The 18,772-nt window shown below is 45.8% G+C and overlaps 1 protein-coding gene across 1 annotated transcript; it reads right to left on the bottom strand.

The window, feature by feature from the left end:
* Positions 1-9,968: 9,968 nt before the first annotated feature.
* LOC119096370 (opsin, ultraviolet-sensitive-like) lies at positions 9,969-16,076 on the bottom strand. The gene is given in 3 exon segments (XM_037219239.1): positions 9,969-10,254; positions 10,256-11,036; positions 15,980-16,076. Coding segments are annotated over 3 exon segments (1,110 nt in total). The 5' UTR covers positions 16,030-16,076; the 3' UTR covers positions 9,969-9,975.
* Between the last annotated feature and the right edge of the window lie 2,696 nt (positions 16,077-18,772).

Here is an 18,772-nt window from a genome sequence, read left to right as displayed (position 1 = left end):
CATAGCTTAGCATCTACATTACATTGTCAGTATTGGAGTATATGTCATGAAACAAGTCCTGGTAATGTAGCCCAACAAGAAATATACATAGCATAAAGGCCAAAATTATACACAACTTAAACAAGTCACAGGCCAGCAGTGGCTTCCAGCTTTCATGTCACCTGGGGAGACACACATCAGATGCATGGTGATATTAGATATCTACACCATCAACTCCTCCCATTGTTCTCTTCCATCAGGTATCACACTGCCTTAGATGGGGGGTGGATTTTAATGATGCATTGCTGATTAATTACTTACAGAAATTCAACCAGCCCAGCTGTTTCCTCCAGCTGTGAAATGCTTGTGCTTCTTCATTGGATGACAATTCTTAATACCAAATTTACAACATCCTTCTGATGCCTGCATTGTTGGCTAGTGCATCTGCCAGAAACAAAGCAGCACAGGAGTGTGTGGGGACATGAAAGGCTACCTGCATCAAAGCTTGGACTATGGCATGGTGCTAGTGTGATCAAAATGAGAGGCCTCGGGTCATGTGGAACTGCGCAGCCAGCCGACAAGCCTTAGGTAAAACTGGTGTTAGCATGCCAGTGATTTTGCAGCTGCAATCTTTCTCACAATCTTATATCACAAGATGTGGGTCCAATCAGAGATTGGATCCACACACTGAGTGTTTAAAGGCGGTCTGAAACTAGCAGCTCATTTTGGTTGTCATGGCTTTGAATATTTGCTGAAACCACTAAGGGGCCGCATATTATCACACCAGACAAACCTCACATTTCAAGTGGACCAGTAATGCATTATGCAATGTGTCATGCATGATGGGGAATGTCCAGATCTCTGATATTGATATTTATCTCCTACTCATGTTACTCTGGCACAATATACTACGTAATGCAACTTGGTGCATACAATAATACCCTACAGCAGATCATGTACGGCACAAGTTTAGTTTCAGAATAAACTGAATACCCTACAGCATCCTTGCACCTATGCCAATGGCAGCACTTTGATGAAAACTTCAGTTTCAATTCTAAGCTGAGTTTTAAAGCCTCAGTTGGGCCCTGTCAAGCACTTTTGGGGTACCAGAGCATGTAGGATCCACAATCATGCCAGCCAATGTCCTTTGCCCTTCCTTTTTTTACAGAAGTAATGCCAGCAAAGAGTAGCATTGCATCTATACACTCATAGGAACCATATGCAGATTGGTCATGTCCTAATCTGATATCCTAAAGTAATCCTAGCTAGAATGGGTACTCAAAATATTTATCATGGCCCTTAGTTATTAAAGAAAAATAGCTGCTTTATAAATTCAGAAGTTTCACATTTTGAGAATCAAAATATTGAGAAAAAAAGTTTTTTGCTGAGTCTGACCCCTTGATGGATGGCATGGATGCACACTTTTATAAATATAATGATGTTTGCATGTTTTAAGTGAACAAGCTGTGTAGCCAGATAGATACCAATGACCATGTCAATTTTGAAGCAATGCAAGCAGCAAAAATAAGGAGTTGTTTATTTTTTACCAAACACAGATTTTGTGTATGGCTAACTACCTCTTATCTTGTTTTCTATCATTCCAAATTGGCATGTTTTCCCTCCACCCTTATACATCATGTACATCTTACAGAACTACATGGAATTTGGTATCACAACTAATACTGTTCATATCACCCAAGTCTTCATCAAACCCACACAGGCTCGAAAAGCTGTACCACCCACATCTCACATCTGAAAGTAAAACCAAAAGCAGCTGAATGCCTCCAAAACAACAATGGTACAACTTCTCAAATGTGACATTACAATCTATGCCCAAAATTTAACAAGATTATCTAGTCAAAACATAAACAATGAGAACTACAACTAGGAAGTGTGTGCATTCCACACATTATACACCAAGCTCTACATATTAATGCTTGCAAAGTATTTCCAGCCATGGTAAGTCAATTTTAATTTGTCATTCTTGATGCAACCTTTCGAAAACCTGGATGATAACATCTCTGAGGCAAACATCACACTTGGTTCCAGAATGAGAAATATGGATTGGAGAACACCAAAATATGGCCAACTGTTTCTTTGTCAATAGCTGGAAAAAATCGGCTCCTTGCTATATCTGCCAAAGTGGGATTGAAACAATTCAACCATGTCCTTAGAAGCTTAAACCACGTGCCGGTGGCCCATTCCTACTAGTTACAAGGCACACATCTGTTTTTGTTTGGCATATCTAACTAGCTCATTCCAGGGCCGAACATCACGTTTACAGCATATTACACTTAAATTTATGTCAAAGTGGAGGGCGGAAAGATATGCAGCATGACCTACATATAACCAGAACGACGGGGAGCCGGAGGTCCAAATGGCAAAAAAAAATGTGGAACGTGCTTTACAGGCCACTGATGCTACCCGGGGTGGTCACTGCTTGGCTACTACAAAAACCAGGACACGTCAAGCAAACATGCACCACTCGCTTAGATGACTTAAGTTTTAATGCACCGCTTCCCACCTTCCGACTGAAATGACAGCGTCACGCCGCTACCCCAATTTAACACATCGGAAGTGTCTAACCACAAGAAGACATCAGATGCAGTCGACAGAGATAGCGCATGATACATGATCGGCGCACCAAATACGATGCTAGGAACACGCCACTAAAGTTGTCTTTTTCTGTAAATGGCCGTGAAATGGTGGTGGACGGTCGGGACGGGAAACGATGGTCGTGCCAGGTACAGCGGCAGGATTTTTTGAGCGACACATTGGGGGTTAACTAGGTATAAATGCCTAAACCGGCCCTCAAAATACGCAAAAAATATGTTTTTCACTGATATAGTCACCTTCCTCTTTATGTTCGGGCAGTGAGCAACAGCCCGTTCAGAAGGCTTCCCGCATCAGGGAGTGAAGTGTTCTCTTATATTTGTCCGGGGCTATATTTTGTTCTACTTGCATTTGCATTCCTGGGTATGACGCTCTTTTTCAGCTATTCTATGCCCAGCCTCATCTCCGACACAACTATTAGAGCTACCTAGCTACCTGTGTTGTGCATCACAAAACGCGGTTTGTGATCGAGACGTGCATTTTACGTTAAGCTGGTTGAAAGCTGTACTGTGCTGTGTTGTAAGCTGTGCTGGCTGAAAGCCAATTGCTGTCCGTTGACGTGGCGACTCGTGCTAGCGCACTTCAGACGTGAATTAGTGAACGATGTTGTTTACCTTGAACACAGATTGGTAATTGTAGGTGCAGCAGTCATCTGACGTCTCCTTGCTTACCATACGTCTCCTGAGCATTTTTAAAATAGGCAGCGGAAATAGTCCTGCAGAAGTTCTCGTGTGCTTAGCTCAGGAACGAGACTGCAAGCGTATCTTAAAAAGCCTTTAAATAGATAGAAATATAATTATTTTGAAAAGGCATAATTTTGAGCTGTAGGGAAATAAATTTTGAAAATTGATGCCATTTCAAAACCCCCCAAAAATGTGAGACAGTCGCTTTCAATCCCCGTGGACAAACCCGGAGTGGCGATTTGCAATGATACACCGCCCAATTCGGAACACTTTTAGCCTTGCACAGTGGGCACGACAATGTGCACCTGATATCGCTGTGGGAGCACATCGGTCTGCGAAGTAAAATACCCATCAGCCGGTGTGACATTTTTTACTCAAATCACCCCTTGAGGACGCATTGCTACCCGCGAGCGGCCTGCCCAAAGTGTGGTGGCCGGAATAAAAAGGACCGAAAAAAAAAATATTGCGATTGCTCGCGAAGATTGTGACAGTGGGCATTTGGCAGCACTATGAGAAGGGTTTAGCGGCACCCAACAATCTCATCCGACTCAGGCATTCTTTTGTTCGGTTGACAGGCCGACGGCGTCTCACTTCATACTGGCAGCACTGCCGCAAAAGGGATATGTTAGCACGCGTTCTGGGGGGTCAAATTCACCTTCCCCGGAAGGTTTTTTCGGAATGGTTTCCCGAACGGCGCGGCGTAACCACGCCAAATTTGCATAGCTGTAGATAATTGAATAGCGGATCATGTGGCATAAAAGATTTAGGTGTGCCTTGTAAGGTCGCTGACCTATGGCAGGTCAAAGTCAGGCCATGGTTTCAGCGAAGGCAATTTCTACGGAATCCTTCAATCTGATCCAACAACGTAGTGTCAGACGAAGCCATGCATCCCTGAGATGCTTTCTTATGCAACACAACCGTTGAATGGGCAAAACGTATTGACCTAAGGTCAGATATAAAGGGCAGACCAAGGTCAAAACCAGCCCTTTTATTTTGTTTTGTTACTCTAAGGCTTGCTGTATGGGACAGTTTCTGGCACTCATTTCCAATTGATTGATGACAGGAACCGCATTATATATTTTCCATATACTTCTTAGAGGTCAGAATAGGTCATTGACCTTAAATTACCCAGGTCAACATTTTGTTTTCAGGAACATCCTGCCTAGCGTGAGCTTTGTCGCTTATTCAAATGCAAAACTCATAGCAATCTTGCATGATCTTGATCACCACGACCTTAAAAAGGTCAAACAAGTTCACTGATCTTGAATGAGCATATGATCATTTGCATAGAAACGGTTATCTAGGTTCTGGGGACATTTTGGAGACCAACCTGGAATATGACCTTGTTTGACCTTGTTTGACCCAACGGTCATAACCTAGGAACCTCGAAATTTGACCTAAGTGAGTTCACGTACACATTAACACACCCTGTAAATTTTGTGTCGCTAGCTTTATTGCTTCCCGAGATCTCAGGGGAGGCCAGATTGAACCCCCCACCCGAGCGAAGGGTATCCAGCCGGCCATCCGGGCACGCGTTAAGATACGGCGCCTGACGAAAAAAAAACTCATTCGTGCACGGCGAGCGCAACCATGCGCATACAAAGTCATTGTGGGGGTACTATCAGCCGGCATGTGTAAATCGTTCATCACCTTGACATGACCTGGTTTTAAATCAGCCGTTTAAGTCGCATGGCTAGCTGCGGCCGGACTCGAGCGCGAAGTATCTATGTATCAGTATCAGCATCAGTAGATTGGAAACCATCCACATGGTGGTGTTTGCGGTTTCAGGTTACATGTCAAATGACATACAAGCGCCGTATAAAAGGGCACACACTAAAATTATACAATAAAGTGATACGAGCAATGGTCAAAGAGTTAAAACAGATCTATCTATGCACTATGGGGCAGATAAGATCAGTGGTCAGCAGTCAAAATCACATGACGTGTGGAGTCTTAAGCGCGATCAGTAATTGTGGCATCACAGGCGTAGGATAGAAGACGGCTCCAGGCAGCTACGGCTCGATACAAAAACGCCCTCTGTGTGGTAGTCAGTCGGTGTCTGCGCAGGTGCAGACTTCCTCTGTCCGAGGCGAGCATTTGACTGGTCGAACCAGCAGTGCGTGGGACAAAAAGCTCATAGACCCCGCGAGGCGCGCCTTCCTCCTTTAGCATCCCAAACATTTAGATCACGTCGCGGCTGGACCACCATGGCCTCGGTCCTCGCCATCCAAAGGAATTTATAACCGGAGTTATATAATGATCTCTTGGAGCCGGCAATTACTCTTGAGCAGAGGGTAATTGTTTTTATTCGTTATTTTGTGTGGTTGACTCCTGGCCGCTCCAAGCCCCACGCACAGCCAGTACCTGATATGAGGGAGCACGTACGCCTGGATCTTGATTTGACATCTGATTTTGAGATCTGAAGTGAAATGATGACGGTTTCACGACGCCCGAGGCATGCGCACCCAATGACAGACCAGTCGACTATGGCGTTGGTAATTTTGATACTAATTGAGATACGCACAGTCCAACCACTTACGTCAAAATGGGAAGTCAGCTGACTTTTTACATTTTTTTTTTACCTACAGAGCGTAAAGGTAATTTTCGTTTCGTTTTTTTGGGGGGGAGATATGCTACTGAACCAGCACTGAAGCTCACGCATGGTAAGTTCCAGTCAGGTTTTCAGGTCGGCGAGGCCTGGCCCGTCAGCGGGCATTCGATAACGCTGCTGTAGGGCTGTCAGCTGCCAGACATAACCCACGTATCAAGCTAGAGAATGCATTTTATTCGGCCGACCACCGACGGCGTCTCACTCAATGCTGGCGTGGCGGCCGCATCGGTGATTGCAGAGTTAATGAGCTAATGCAAAAGTTAATGCTATAATAATGTTGGTAATGCGCGGCGGGTGGGCCACGCTAGTGCGATGTCGTTGTCGGAGAACTTTCGGCCGGAAATGCAGATAGATCATCGGCCAACAACTTTTTTTGCTTACATCACCCGTAGCGGCGCGTGGCTAATTGCGGCTGGCATTCCCGCGGCGTGATAGGCAGAGGACGGCGGCCGGAGAAAAAATGTAATATAATATAACATATAAAGAATATAATGGAAAGTAGAGAAAGGAGTGCGCGCTCAAAGAGCGCGACCGTGTGCATTCGATAGTGCTGCCATAAGGCTGTCGACAGTGAGTGCAACACACTTGGCTTATTACGGCATCCGTTTTATTCGGTCCACATCCCGACAGTTTCTCACTCAAACCTGGTAGGACCGCTGTCGCTACGATTTGCAGGGTTGCGAGACACACAACTTCACACAACGCAACTTCCAGCAGTCGTTGAACGGGCTGAACGTTAGCGTGTTCTAGGTTGCAAGAACTCTAGATATTGCATGAACATATGTGTAGACGGAAGTCGGGAATCGTGCCCGTAGACAAACACCCAGAGAATGTCCATTACCTTCATCTTTCAAGGCTCTAGAAGCGGGCTGAAGAGGCGAGCTGCAGCAGAATGCAAACAACGGTCGTTTTTAATGTTCCCATAAAATCGCTTTTAAGACTGCAGTTCTGAATTACTGGTATATACGCATGCACTGCGCTTTGTTTGCAATTCATGGACGCAGTCTGAATTTTCTTGAAGGGAGTGGTCCACATTTCCATGACCTTTTGACTGAGATAGTCATCTTGTACACCATTTTCTACAGTTTACAGTATTTTCCTTTTGATACTTGTCTGGTTTTTGAACGTCACCCCGCGAACTTGTGGCAGGCTATCTTAAGGCCACCCAGGCATTCACGATGTCATAGAAACGCCACGCAAATACCGCCGTCACATTGGTCATGTGGTGCTGGAGGTCAAGAAAAACGTGACCATCGAGTTGTTTGTGTGCTGCCTGTACGTCAGCACCTATTTCCGACATCACCTGACTTCAACTGACCTTCAACCAATGCAGTGGGTCCAGTGCGAGTTTCGAACACAAATCACGTTTTGTGCCACGTAATGAAGGAATTTTGGTACTGGTGCGAGTTATGGCGGAGACAGGGCTGAAAATTGAATGGCTTAACGGGAGTGTCCCACCATTGAGGCACATTTCAAAATACGCTCTGGTGAAACTGCAGGACCTTTACGCGCAGTAATTAAACTGGGTAGAGTCACTGCAGCAACATCGATATATCATAACCGATAAATTTGCAACCTTTTAGAGTCCAAACTACTGTACACTGTCCACACTACCATACTGTTAACGCTTCGGAACTGTACTAAATTTTTTCGTTTCTTGGCATGCCCAGAGTGTATTCTGAGCCTGCGACAACTGTAGTTGTCGCGTCCGCCATCGTCATGACAACGGTATAATCTGCTCAGGGCTGTTTGCAGATCTTACGGGCTGGAGGTACCACTTTCGAGCCGCTTTAAACCCGCACATTGTGAGCCTGTCGGCTTTAAAGCGACATCCCATGCTAGTAAGGAATAACATCACTACAAATGCACGTTTGTGATTGACTCAGCGGGCGGCAGGGGCCATTTTGAGAAATGCATCGGTTAAAGTTTTAAACGATTGCGTCACTGAAGGACCACGTGATACCCTGCTTCCCAAAGCCAAAGTGGGCTTCGAAAAAAAAACTGTGCTACACGCCAGAGTGAGAAATCAACACCATAACCTAACGTTCGTTATATTCGCGGGAGAGTGGCTTCATGTTTCGCACACATTGTTTTACATGAAAAAAAATGTTTCCAGCCTTCGTAGCGCATATTACACAAGCATTTGACAAATTAGCTTGTTGCAATATCATAGAACACACACGTTGGAAAAGGCAGGGCAAATGTCATGAACTACCGTTGTAGTGGTGAGTAGGGAATCCGGTGAGATTTTTCGCACGAGCGTCTATTTCAAATCGAAATTGTAACCCTTTCGAAAATATTTCGAGACATCTGGTATTGCCGATCAAATGGGACCGTTTGATCTAACGATAACAGAAAAGTACAAAAATATAGGCATACTCCCTTAAGAATGGCGCCATATCCAAAATGTGTGAATGCAAGTAAAGCCCGTTCGCTACAGTGTCAGTCCTGGCACTGCCAGTCTGGCAATGACTCTGGCTTCGCGAGGGGCGTTCTATGACGTCACAAAGCATTGACGTGTTGGGCAAAATATTTCCTTGGTAGTAAATTTTGTTGTTTAGAGCAGTCCTTACAGTTCAAACAAGTCGACAGTTAGAAGTGAGGCTATCTCATTACGCCTGATGTTTGCCTTAATATCTTAAAATGCAAAAACAATCTCTACAAAGATGATGACCCAGAGTTCTGTGAGTATGCATCACGCAAGGGAGCCATCTATCGTGAAAACAAAAAAATAAGATCCGAGTCCCTGATCCAAAAATCCTGGCGTGTTGCTGCACCCCTGTTTTGGTTAGTTGACTGGGCAATTCGTCTGGTTTTACTCATTTGTGTTTGGAAAACGGTGCCGTTCTGTTTGGCACACGTAAAAGCAGCCAAACAACTTTCCGTGGAAAACAGCAAAATTTCAATACTTCACCGTTGAAGACGCATATTCCTGCATATTTGCCACGTGAGCACTTCTCAGCATTCTCACCATATGATCGGGCGCCTGAACGAACAGGAGACGTGTGAATGTGTGCCACAAAATATGTTGAATCACATATCCGATTACGTGTGTAGCAGTACCCTATCCTGTCCAAACTGTCCGAGGAATGGGTATCGGAGGGTTTCGAGACGTTTCGATTATGTTGCATGGGTAACACCAGCGTACCACTTTTACCAGCCTGCCATTATCACAAAACTATCTGGGATGTCCTATCCCCCAAAAAAGGAGGAAAGGAGAGAAAGAGAAGAGAGAGAGAGAGAGAGAGAGAGAGAGGAAATAAAGAAAAGAAAGAAAAGAGAGAGAGAGAGACGGACAGATAGATATAGGTTACATGAAGTATACTTTGATGTATGTACATTTATTTAGTAGCGTTTAGTATATATTTGGTGTATGTATATTATGGCATATTCGTCTGCAGCTTCTATCTACTCATGCGTGCATACACATAACAGAGCAGCGTTAGATATATACACCGGCGGATCAAGAACGCCGCCCTAGAGGCAAACCCCGGCTTGGGGGCAAATCCAAAAACGTGTCCTGATTTTCGACACCCCATCGGATTTCGCTGCCTTTGACCTCAGGAAATTTTTGGAAACAACTTTGTTCTCGTCAAAGCTGCCCACCTTTTCTTTAAATATCAAACACGTCTTGCTTTGGCCAGCTTGAGCCATCTTAAGGATGGCCCGGTTGACTACTTACTGGATCCGTCTTTGGTTTTGGTGCAAAAATGCATTAACTACTTACTGTTTGCTGTCACTGTGTGATACAGGTTGGTATAATTTCAAACAGGCAATATGACAGCGAATTTCATACCGAGAAGCCAAGCGTGTTGTTCGTGTATCGGTATCGGCCAGCCGTGGAACTAAGCAAAGTCATCTTCTATCAGTGAAACGGGCCATATTCCTTCAATGCCCGTGGCATCACTAGCTGTCGCCACCTAACTGCCTCTAAAACCACAACAGCATTCGGAGCATAGCATAGCTCTATCACCAGCCCACAATTGTAGAGCTTGGTCAATCCACCATCCTTCGACCTCCCAACGCCTGGCGTTCCATGGTGCCCCGCCCCCCCCCCCCCCCCCCGCTCTTCCCGTCGACCGTGCGCGCCTAGGCAGCTGCCTCGGAGACGGCGCCCTCCTGTGTGCTGGGTGTCTCTTGCTTCTCGCGCACGCCCAGGCACGGCCACCTCTTCTCCAGCTCCTGCCGGTACGCCGGATGACTGATGGCGTAGGCGAACGGGTCGAGGCAGGCGGCCGTCTTGCACGTGCAGGCCGGTATCATGGACATGAGCGGTGTCAGGCGCGCCTTGGCGCCGAACGCGCCCATGAAGGCGACGACGGCGTACGGCGTCCAGGCGAAGAGGTAGAGAGAGGTAAGCATGACGCCCCACCTTGGCCACGCGCAGCTCCTGCCGCACGCTGTTGTCGCCGGCGCGTAGGTTCTTCACGTTCATCTTGGCCGCTTGCGCCTTCATGTTTTGCTCGTGCTCGGCCACGTGCGCGAAGATGCGGTAATAGAAGATGATGATGGACAACACCGGCACCGCGTACACGGTGGTGAAGATGCCGATGACGTACGCCTTGGTGGTCCACGATTCAGTGAGGTAGTCGCCGCCGCAAGTCGTGAGAAAGCCTTCAGGCTGGTAGCGACCGAGCATTTCCAGCAGTGGCAGCAGGAACCAGGGTGTGATGTAGATCCACATGCCCAGGATTAGGAGCGACGCCTTGCCCGCTGTCATCTTGAAGTGGGAGCCCATCGGATCAGAGATCTTCTTGTAGCGGTCGAAGGCGATGAGGGCGTTGGCGCACGACGAACCGGCACCCGAGATGGAGCCGACGGTGGCAAACACCGCGCAGCCCACCCAACCGAGCGCCGGCCCCTGCTGGAAGCTGTTGTAAATCATGATGGGCGCCTTCAGCATCATGAAAAAGTCCATGAAAGCCAGGTTGACAATGAACATGTTGGAGGGCGTTCGCAGAGTCTTTGTCGTAAGGAAGATCCACAGGACGCTGCCATTGCCGAGGACGGAGACGATGTGGAAGATGATGTAGACCACGCCCAGGATGTAGTGCGCCATGGGGTCCGGTGCCGGGAATGTCAGCCAGTGGGGATCCACGTAGGCCAGGTACTCTTCGGGGGTGTTCCAGCCCATCATCTTCTGGTTGGACCTGCGGGGAAACGACATATTTAAGGACTTGGGGCCACTACGCAAGCTGTCCTGTCCTGTTTTCTGGTTAGTGGGAACATTATACGAGTGCAGTTTCTATAAGCAGTTTTTCGGCAACAACAAATATCGAACATCCAAAATGTTGGCATTTTTGTGCTCTGTTCCACCCTGTAACACTATGGGCTGAAACGTTGTCATAATGGGAATACCGCTTGGTGGTAGTCATCCCCCATTGGGACCGCGTTGGGGTAAAGGCTGTGTCAAGTGTCATAGCGCTAATGGAAAAACTTCTGGCAAAAAAGATGTTCCTGTGAGCAGACTCGTTCTCGAACCCAGGTGCTGTCGCAATCTAGTTTGGAACAACCCAATGATCTGTTGAGTAACAGTGGTAATCGATTCTCTTGAACTTTTGTTCTGCATTTGAGTAGGAATGTTGTCGAGGAAACCGTTGGTGAATGGACTTAGGCATAAATGTGAGTGACAGAATATACTCATAGCTCGCAGGCTTATCTTTGCACCAAGTGGATCATAGTCATGCATGGAGCCGTCCCTTTTAAATTAACGTTCTATCTCGGCTATTACGACAACCAAAATAATTATTTATGAAGGTTTGAGTGTTGGCGACTCTAACCAGCTACCCAGAATGTCACCAAGTATCGATTGCGCGATTTGGACAGCATCTTGTTGAGCCGGAAACAGAATGTTCAAAGTTTATATAGTGACTCTCAAAGTTGTATAGTGTTATGTATCTCAAAGTTAGATAGTGACGACGGGATGCAGAGTCGGAATCTACCACAGGGGTTGCGAAGTCGCGAACGAAATCGCTTGCACTGTCCGAAAAAGCTAAAAGTCTGTAAATGAATCAGAGCGGCGTATCGCAACCTCACGCACGTTTAACTCTAAAATTTTTGGTAGGTTGTAGGTCGTAGCGTTCGGTCAGAGACCACCGTTACGCTTAAAGAGATTCTTTACGTCAATGTAACCTTCTTTTGTATTCTAAGCACCGACTTCCAATAAACATTAAACATTCCTAGGCGTGCTGATTTCGCATGTAACTTATTGCTGTCGAGATTGCAAATGTTGCGCAGAAGTCTCCAAGTACTCTTCTTTAAGCATTCTGTTTGCACGACAGGTATATACCTTCCACGAGCTTCAACAACGATTTCCCTAATCATTGAAGGCTTCTTAACTAGGCTGCTTAGTCTTATATATACGCGCAAACGATGTTTGCAGCCACTCTGATGAGTATTTTCTGTTGGCGAAATGTTCTTGTCGGCTCAATGCCACTAAGGTGCCTATTTAAATAACGTGTCTACGTATACTTGACTAGTGTGGATCTAGGACTGGTAGAGACCAGAATTGTGCTTGGCTCGAACCGAATCGTGAATTGACTCAAGAGCTCTCGTTTTGGGGTGGGCGCAAGCTGAGGCGGCTCGTCAGGGAAAATGTCACTTTTAGTGATAAGCTGAACTACGATTTTGAAATTTTCATGGTATGAGTCGTTACCTGATTGTTTCGACCAATCTGGTGTCAGTCACTCACAGGCTTAAACTGAAATGGTTACATGAGGAAACATAGCGCGTCCAGGCATATTATCAGAGCAGTGAATGAGTGTTGTAATGAGTGTTTCAGGGTGTTGAAATGAGCAGCATGCAGTATTGGGCGCGAAACTCTTTTTAAAAATCAGCACAAAGTTTGCTGTTGCAATTTCTAAGCAACAAGCACAACATGCTTTATGCTGATCTAAAGTTTGCCAAATCTCACCCTAGTAACCAGAGGCTATCGCATGATGGCTATCGACATCTTATATCCCCATATCTTATGTTAGAATCAGCGAAATATTATTTGCTACCTATAACTCGATGGGCTGGTCAAATCTGTCAATGTCTGTTGCCAAAACAATGAGCTAATCCATACCAGACCGCTCATTCACTACTTAAACTGCGGTAAGCGTGCCATTGCTGGACTATATGAAATAAACAAGCCTACATTGCATGCTATAAAACCCGATGGGTTTGGGTCGTAGGTGCCAGGCAAATTGTGCTAGCCCAGAAGCCTAGAGCTGAGACTTGACAGAGCTGGTTGGTAGCGGATTACAGGAAATGCATTGTTTGCTGCACTGCAGTTGCTAGGTTCAAGCTACAAACTTGGTACTAGGCTATCTGAGCCTATTTTCCGTGCTATGATTTACACATATACACACACCAATGGGATATATATATATATATATATATATATATATATATGTGTGTGTGTGTGTGTATGTATATATGCATGTGCATACACACACACACATAACCCATATGAGCCATATGGGTTATGAGAAATTAGGCAGCGATCCAGAAATGCATCGGATCTTTTGATTTTACTACCCGCGTGAGTCAAATGATTTTAGCCAAATGATTCAATGTAAGCAATGAGTCTGAACTAAACTGATTAAAAAAAAAACTAGAGCGGCTAAGTCAGTCATGAGCGGCCGGTCCTGAGCCGACTAAAAAGATATGAGTCAAACGCAATGCAAGATATGCGAATATACAACACAAGGTATACAAATATAGAGCAAATCGGTGAGCCCCTGTAATGATTAGTTTGAATGTGGCGCTGCACGGACTGTGATTGTTCCAATATCAAGTTTACAATTTTGCTTAAAACTCCCGGGCATCTCATTGACCTGGACAGTCAAAAGTTGGTTTAAACCGCAAACTTGGATGCTGTTGGCTTTCTTTCGTGAAGAAGCACTTACCGTGTTTAGCTCAATTAATGGGCAAACACCAGGGACGGGGGCAATCATCTCTGATTTGCTCTGCTTAGTTGATCTTATATTAGTTGATCTTGATCTTAGTTGATCTTAGTTGATCCCGGACCTCTTGTAACTTGTGCGTCACGATAGGTTGCATTATCATTGCAGTTATCACTTACAGGAGCTCAGAAAATAAGATCGGTCCATTCGACCACCGCGTTGAATTTTCTGCGGTTTTGAAGACGATCTGCCCCAATGTGCGCCAATGCAGCTCGTCCAGGATGTCTTCTTGTTCACCACAGAACCCAACGCGGGGGCCCAACCATCTTCCCCTCGAGGTCTTTGATAGCTTCGTCTCGATCCCTCACTACTCTTTAAACTCGTGGATTCTTGTCGCCACCGTCGTCAATTGGTTGGTCTCATTTTCCGAAAGCAGCTTGAAATCGTTCCATATTTTTCTATATAGTTTCCCCTTGTTCTTTGGGTGAAGAGTCTGTCTCAGCTTGTGGTTCTCAGGGGATACAATCTCTTGAATTTCTTTCACGAGACCTGTATTCGACAGGCCTTGGCTCCCAGAATTACTCACTTTGTTCCCTACCATATTTCTCTTTTTATTTTTCGCTTTCATTTTTTTTTTACAACGCCTTTGAACATGACCGAAACTTTGGTCTTACCTCCAGGGGTGAATATTGCTTCCAGGGAAATTCCGCGTCGTCCGCGGTGGTACACCCGACCTCCCCCCCCCCCCCTCTCCCCACCCTTCCTCAGTTAAAGCTGTGTAGTTTCCGTCATTTCTTCTCGCTACCCGCACTATCCACGGCACCGGCCACGCACCGGCCGCGTTCGCGTCCGCCGGCCGGAAAAGCCGCCGCTGGTTCCGACGGCCAGCGGACCGAAACACGTTTGACCCCGCCAAGCTTTGGGCAGGGACTGGTTCCAAGCTTCAATATGTTTGAATATGATTATCAAACCTGCAGGCTTGTAAAATTCCTTGGACCCGGCAGAGCAGGCTTGATATTAGACGATAGGTCGAACATGCACAGGTAGGATGAATACGCGCGCGATGACCGTTCAAAAAGCGCCTCATGAAAGGAGATCAGCGAAGAGAGTGGCCGAAATTCAGCTGCACTCATTGGCATCGGAACGTTTTTTTTTTTTGGACATGTCATGATGATTGGAATCTTACCTCTTTATAAACATGGAATTTGATGATAAACAAAAAGAGGTATCAAGGAGAGGACCACACACCAACTTCATTGCATTGTCCGTTGGGGAGATGCATTGAGCTATTTCGAAATGCGTCCGGCACTTAAACATCGCTACGCCAAATCTGCGTATCTCTTTTAATTTTCACATGACCTTGCTCCGCAACTTTGCCCTCGCATTTGCAAGCGGCCTCGGTCAAAATCTCAACATAACGGCTAGACATGTGATATTATACTGAAGCAACCTTAACTCAACTTAGTTATATGATCACGTTCATGCAACTTTCTCAGTCTAAGACATTGGTGTATCTAATGAGGGATGTCATGTTTAAGTTTTAACAACAGCTTGACGCTACTGTAACAATGGTTGGTCTCTAGCTCCCCGCTAAACGTCAAATGAGTTGACGAAATGCAACTATTGGTTCTACCGGCCCGTCATCTGAGGATCGCCGCCATCTTAACTCAGTCAGTTAAATGTGTGTTTGATTCCGATTCAGTGGAGCTGATTCCGACTCGGACGGCTCACACAGCACTGGGCTCATTTCGGTTTTGACCTCAAACAGTAGGACTCAAAGTGCACTGTACTCCGGTTCCGACTCAAGGAGATGGGAATCGATTCAGATGAAATCTAGTCCGCTGCCCCGCTTGAGGATATACGTTGTTCTATAGGCTTGCAAAGCCAAGGCTTGTTATTTTTTTTATATAACACAGCAAAACATGCATTGTTCCATTTGCTGCGCATATAGCTGCTAAGGTCAGAGTAACAGGCTCGTCATTTAATTTGGCCACGAGACAACGGAAGGACGGGCATCCCCCGGCAGGCTTATGGTGACTCCAGCTGATGCTGTTCGACGCAAACTGTTTTTTTTCTTCTATCATCTCAGCGTTATTGCGGAGTGTTGTGCCAAGTCGCAGATTTCAGACCATCGTATTTGTTCGCGCTCAACGAAGGGCTTCAAGGCATCTGGAAATACAAACACGACCAGCACACCTTCTTACCTGGCCGACTGCACCAGCGGCAACCTCGTCAAGTTATGCCAAGCCTCCATGTCGGGGTCGGAGCTTCCGATGGTGGTGCGGAGATCCCACTGCTCCGCGGGCGGGCGCGCTTGTTCCGGGCTGCCCCCGGACGGAGGCCTCTTATAGCGGGCATTACACGCAAGGCGGCGGCCTCCGCCACTTGTCCGACTTCGCCGGCCCTTGCGCCACAGCCAGCCGCCGACAGGAGCAATCCCATTGCCCGGGATTGTCTGTTGAAGTGTAGGGGGTGAGCTGACGCCGACGGCTTACCATAGTTGTCAAACGCGAGGAAACCGTTTTGGTGCTGTAGGTGGTAGGACAAACGTGATCCTGTGCAACCGGTCCGCAGCGAAGGCGAGGGGGCGTCCGACGGGAGTGCTACATTAGTTTTAATGGCAATACCTGAACGCGACGGTACTACTGCATGGCAAAACGAAAGCTTAAAAATTCATACCCGTTATTTCTTTCACTGCAAAAAGTTTGACAGTATGTACTTATACGTGCAATTACCTTTACAGCAAGGACTTTGACGCAACACAGAGTGCTACATGACAAAATGTTTGCGTCAAAAAGCGTATGTCGTCATTCCATATACGACAAAAGCGCTTACAAAACATGCAGTATTCACTTATGGGCAATATATCTTCTATTTCTTTTACATCTGCGTCATACTCATGATACAAAAAACCCAAACTTTGCACGTTGGACTCCTCATTACTTCTACAGTAAAAACTATGTAGTCTTAACGTACGCGACACTTCGCGCACGTACGTGACGCGACATTGTTCCTTAACCGAGTGCTTAAACGAGACGTTACTATTACACGGTAAAGGCATGCTTTAAAGACATATGGTCACAAAAGTCGATCCTACGAACGTCCAGCTGACAGATTTTTGCAGGCACTCAACGCCGTCTTTCGCATTGTCGTAGAATGCTTGGTTTTTGATATAACATAACGTGTCTGTTAAGTGCTAAGTTTACCCCTACATCTGATTTGACCTGTCCAAAAGGTAAATGTTACTACTGTTCATCCTACATCGGTCTAATATAGTTTGATAAGAGCTTTCCAGTGCTGTTTTCCTCGAAGTTCTCAAGTGTTTAGTTTGCTTAATTAAGGTCCAAGAGATGTTGCCTTCTTGAGACAACGCGCTTACCATAGCGTAGAAAGGGGGAAATAACACAAAATAAAAACTCGTACATCATACCGTTTTGATACTAATGGATCGTCATTGCTACTGGTAAGCAGCAAAGTGCCTAGAAATGAGAATGAATTTTTTGATGTTTTGGAAACATTGTTAATAGTCTGAACGCTTACGATCGTGCAATTGGTGAGGAGAGAAAATCTTATAGAAAAATGGAACTATGTTGAAAGTTTTGTGAATGCTGTTTTTAATAAAAAGTTGCACGGTTTTCGATGAACATTTCGTTCTTTCATCTACCGAGTATATATATGTATATATATATATATATATATATATATATATATATATATATATGCATATATAGACGCTGAAAGCTGCCCCGATGAGTGTGTCTGAGCTAGTGAAATATAGTTGTAGGATTTGTTATGTTGGATGTTGTAAGCCTCAGCGTGTCTTGTAAATGATGACTTCTTTATGGCTGTAGCAATATATGCTTGCGCCAGAATATGACGGTAGTGAGTTATTTAATGAGAAGGATATTGTTGTTCGCATAGTAGTGTTTATGCCATGATTTCAAGTCTATCAATCACCGACATGAACCAAAAAAGCTATGTATTGATACTTCGAATGGATAACAAGGCATCCGAAACGTTAAAGAACGAAGAATACATATGAAGGCAAAACGTGCCTCTTGACAAATTGTTTTTAAACCTAACTGATGGAAAGCGTAACGTACGAGGGATCGAAAACTTAAGTCCCGGCCCAGGGCCCTATGTCAGAAGATTGGCCGTGAAAAACTCACGGTCATGATTCTCACCGATGAGAAGAACTTTGCACGTGAGGTACCGCTGAAGACTGAACGCTGAGAACATCCGCGGCTCCGGAAACGGCGAGGAGAGCATAGGTTCAAAGAGCAGACTAGATCCCGAAAATCCAGATTGTCGAAAATATTCATCATTACTGCTGAAGTCTTCTGGAATGAAAGGCTGAAATCTTAGTTATAGACATGGAAAATGTGAGTCTATTCAGCTGTCTATATTCAACTCCTGGAGGGGGGGGGGGGGGGCAACTGTCGACCTGCGAGTAGTTCCAACCAGCCGGTTCCTCTTTCCAGCAGGACGGCGCCCACTCACACGCAAGCGGGACCACTTCAGGAGAAACTCCTGAGAAAGTTGCTCTCGCTGGACGCAGACACCTCATCAAAAAGGACGAGTGGCCACCAAAACCCCCTGACCCGAGCACTCTGTCCTCACTGTCTTCCTGCGCTCACTTTCTTTAGAGTTCTGCGTCTGGAATGCGCTGTCACAGAAAGAATACCGGCTTCACCACCAGAAGTTCTCCGGTCTGGATGAGCTGAAGGAGGCAGTTATGACCGCACGGGGGGAGGAGTCACCGGACAGCACAGGGGTAGCCTCCGACAGTGAAAGCAGAGGCTGACTGCGGTGGATCAGGCAGAAGACGGCTCCATCACTTAGTGTGCCAACAAAAGAATGTCACCACACATATTTTTACGCGTCTTTGTCTCTTTGCTGGTAACGAAATGACCAATCGTCTGATTACGCTGAAATTTGGGACGCACGTTCTCTGATGCATTTTTCTTCGACATGAAAATATCACCACTATATCTTAA

This window comes from Pollicipes pollicipes, unplaced genomic scaffold (genome assembly GCF_011947565.3).
Source record: "Pollicipes pollicipes isolate AB1234 unplaced genomic scaffold, Ppol_2.1 Scaffold_4295;HRSCAF=5057_pilon_pilon_pilon, whole genome shotgun sequence".
Taxonomy (NCBI): domain Eukaryota; kingdom Metazoa; phylum Arthropoda; class Thecostraca; order Pollicipedomorpha; family Pollicipedidae; genus Pollicipes; species Pollicipes pollicipes.
The sequence above is the reverse complement of the archived record's forward strand: the minus strand, read 5'-3'. Positions and strand labels throughout refer to the sequence as shown.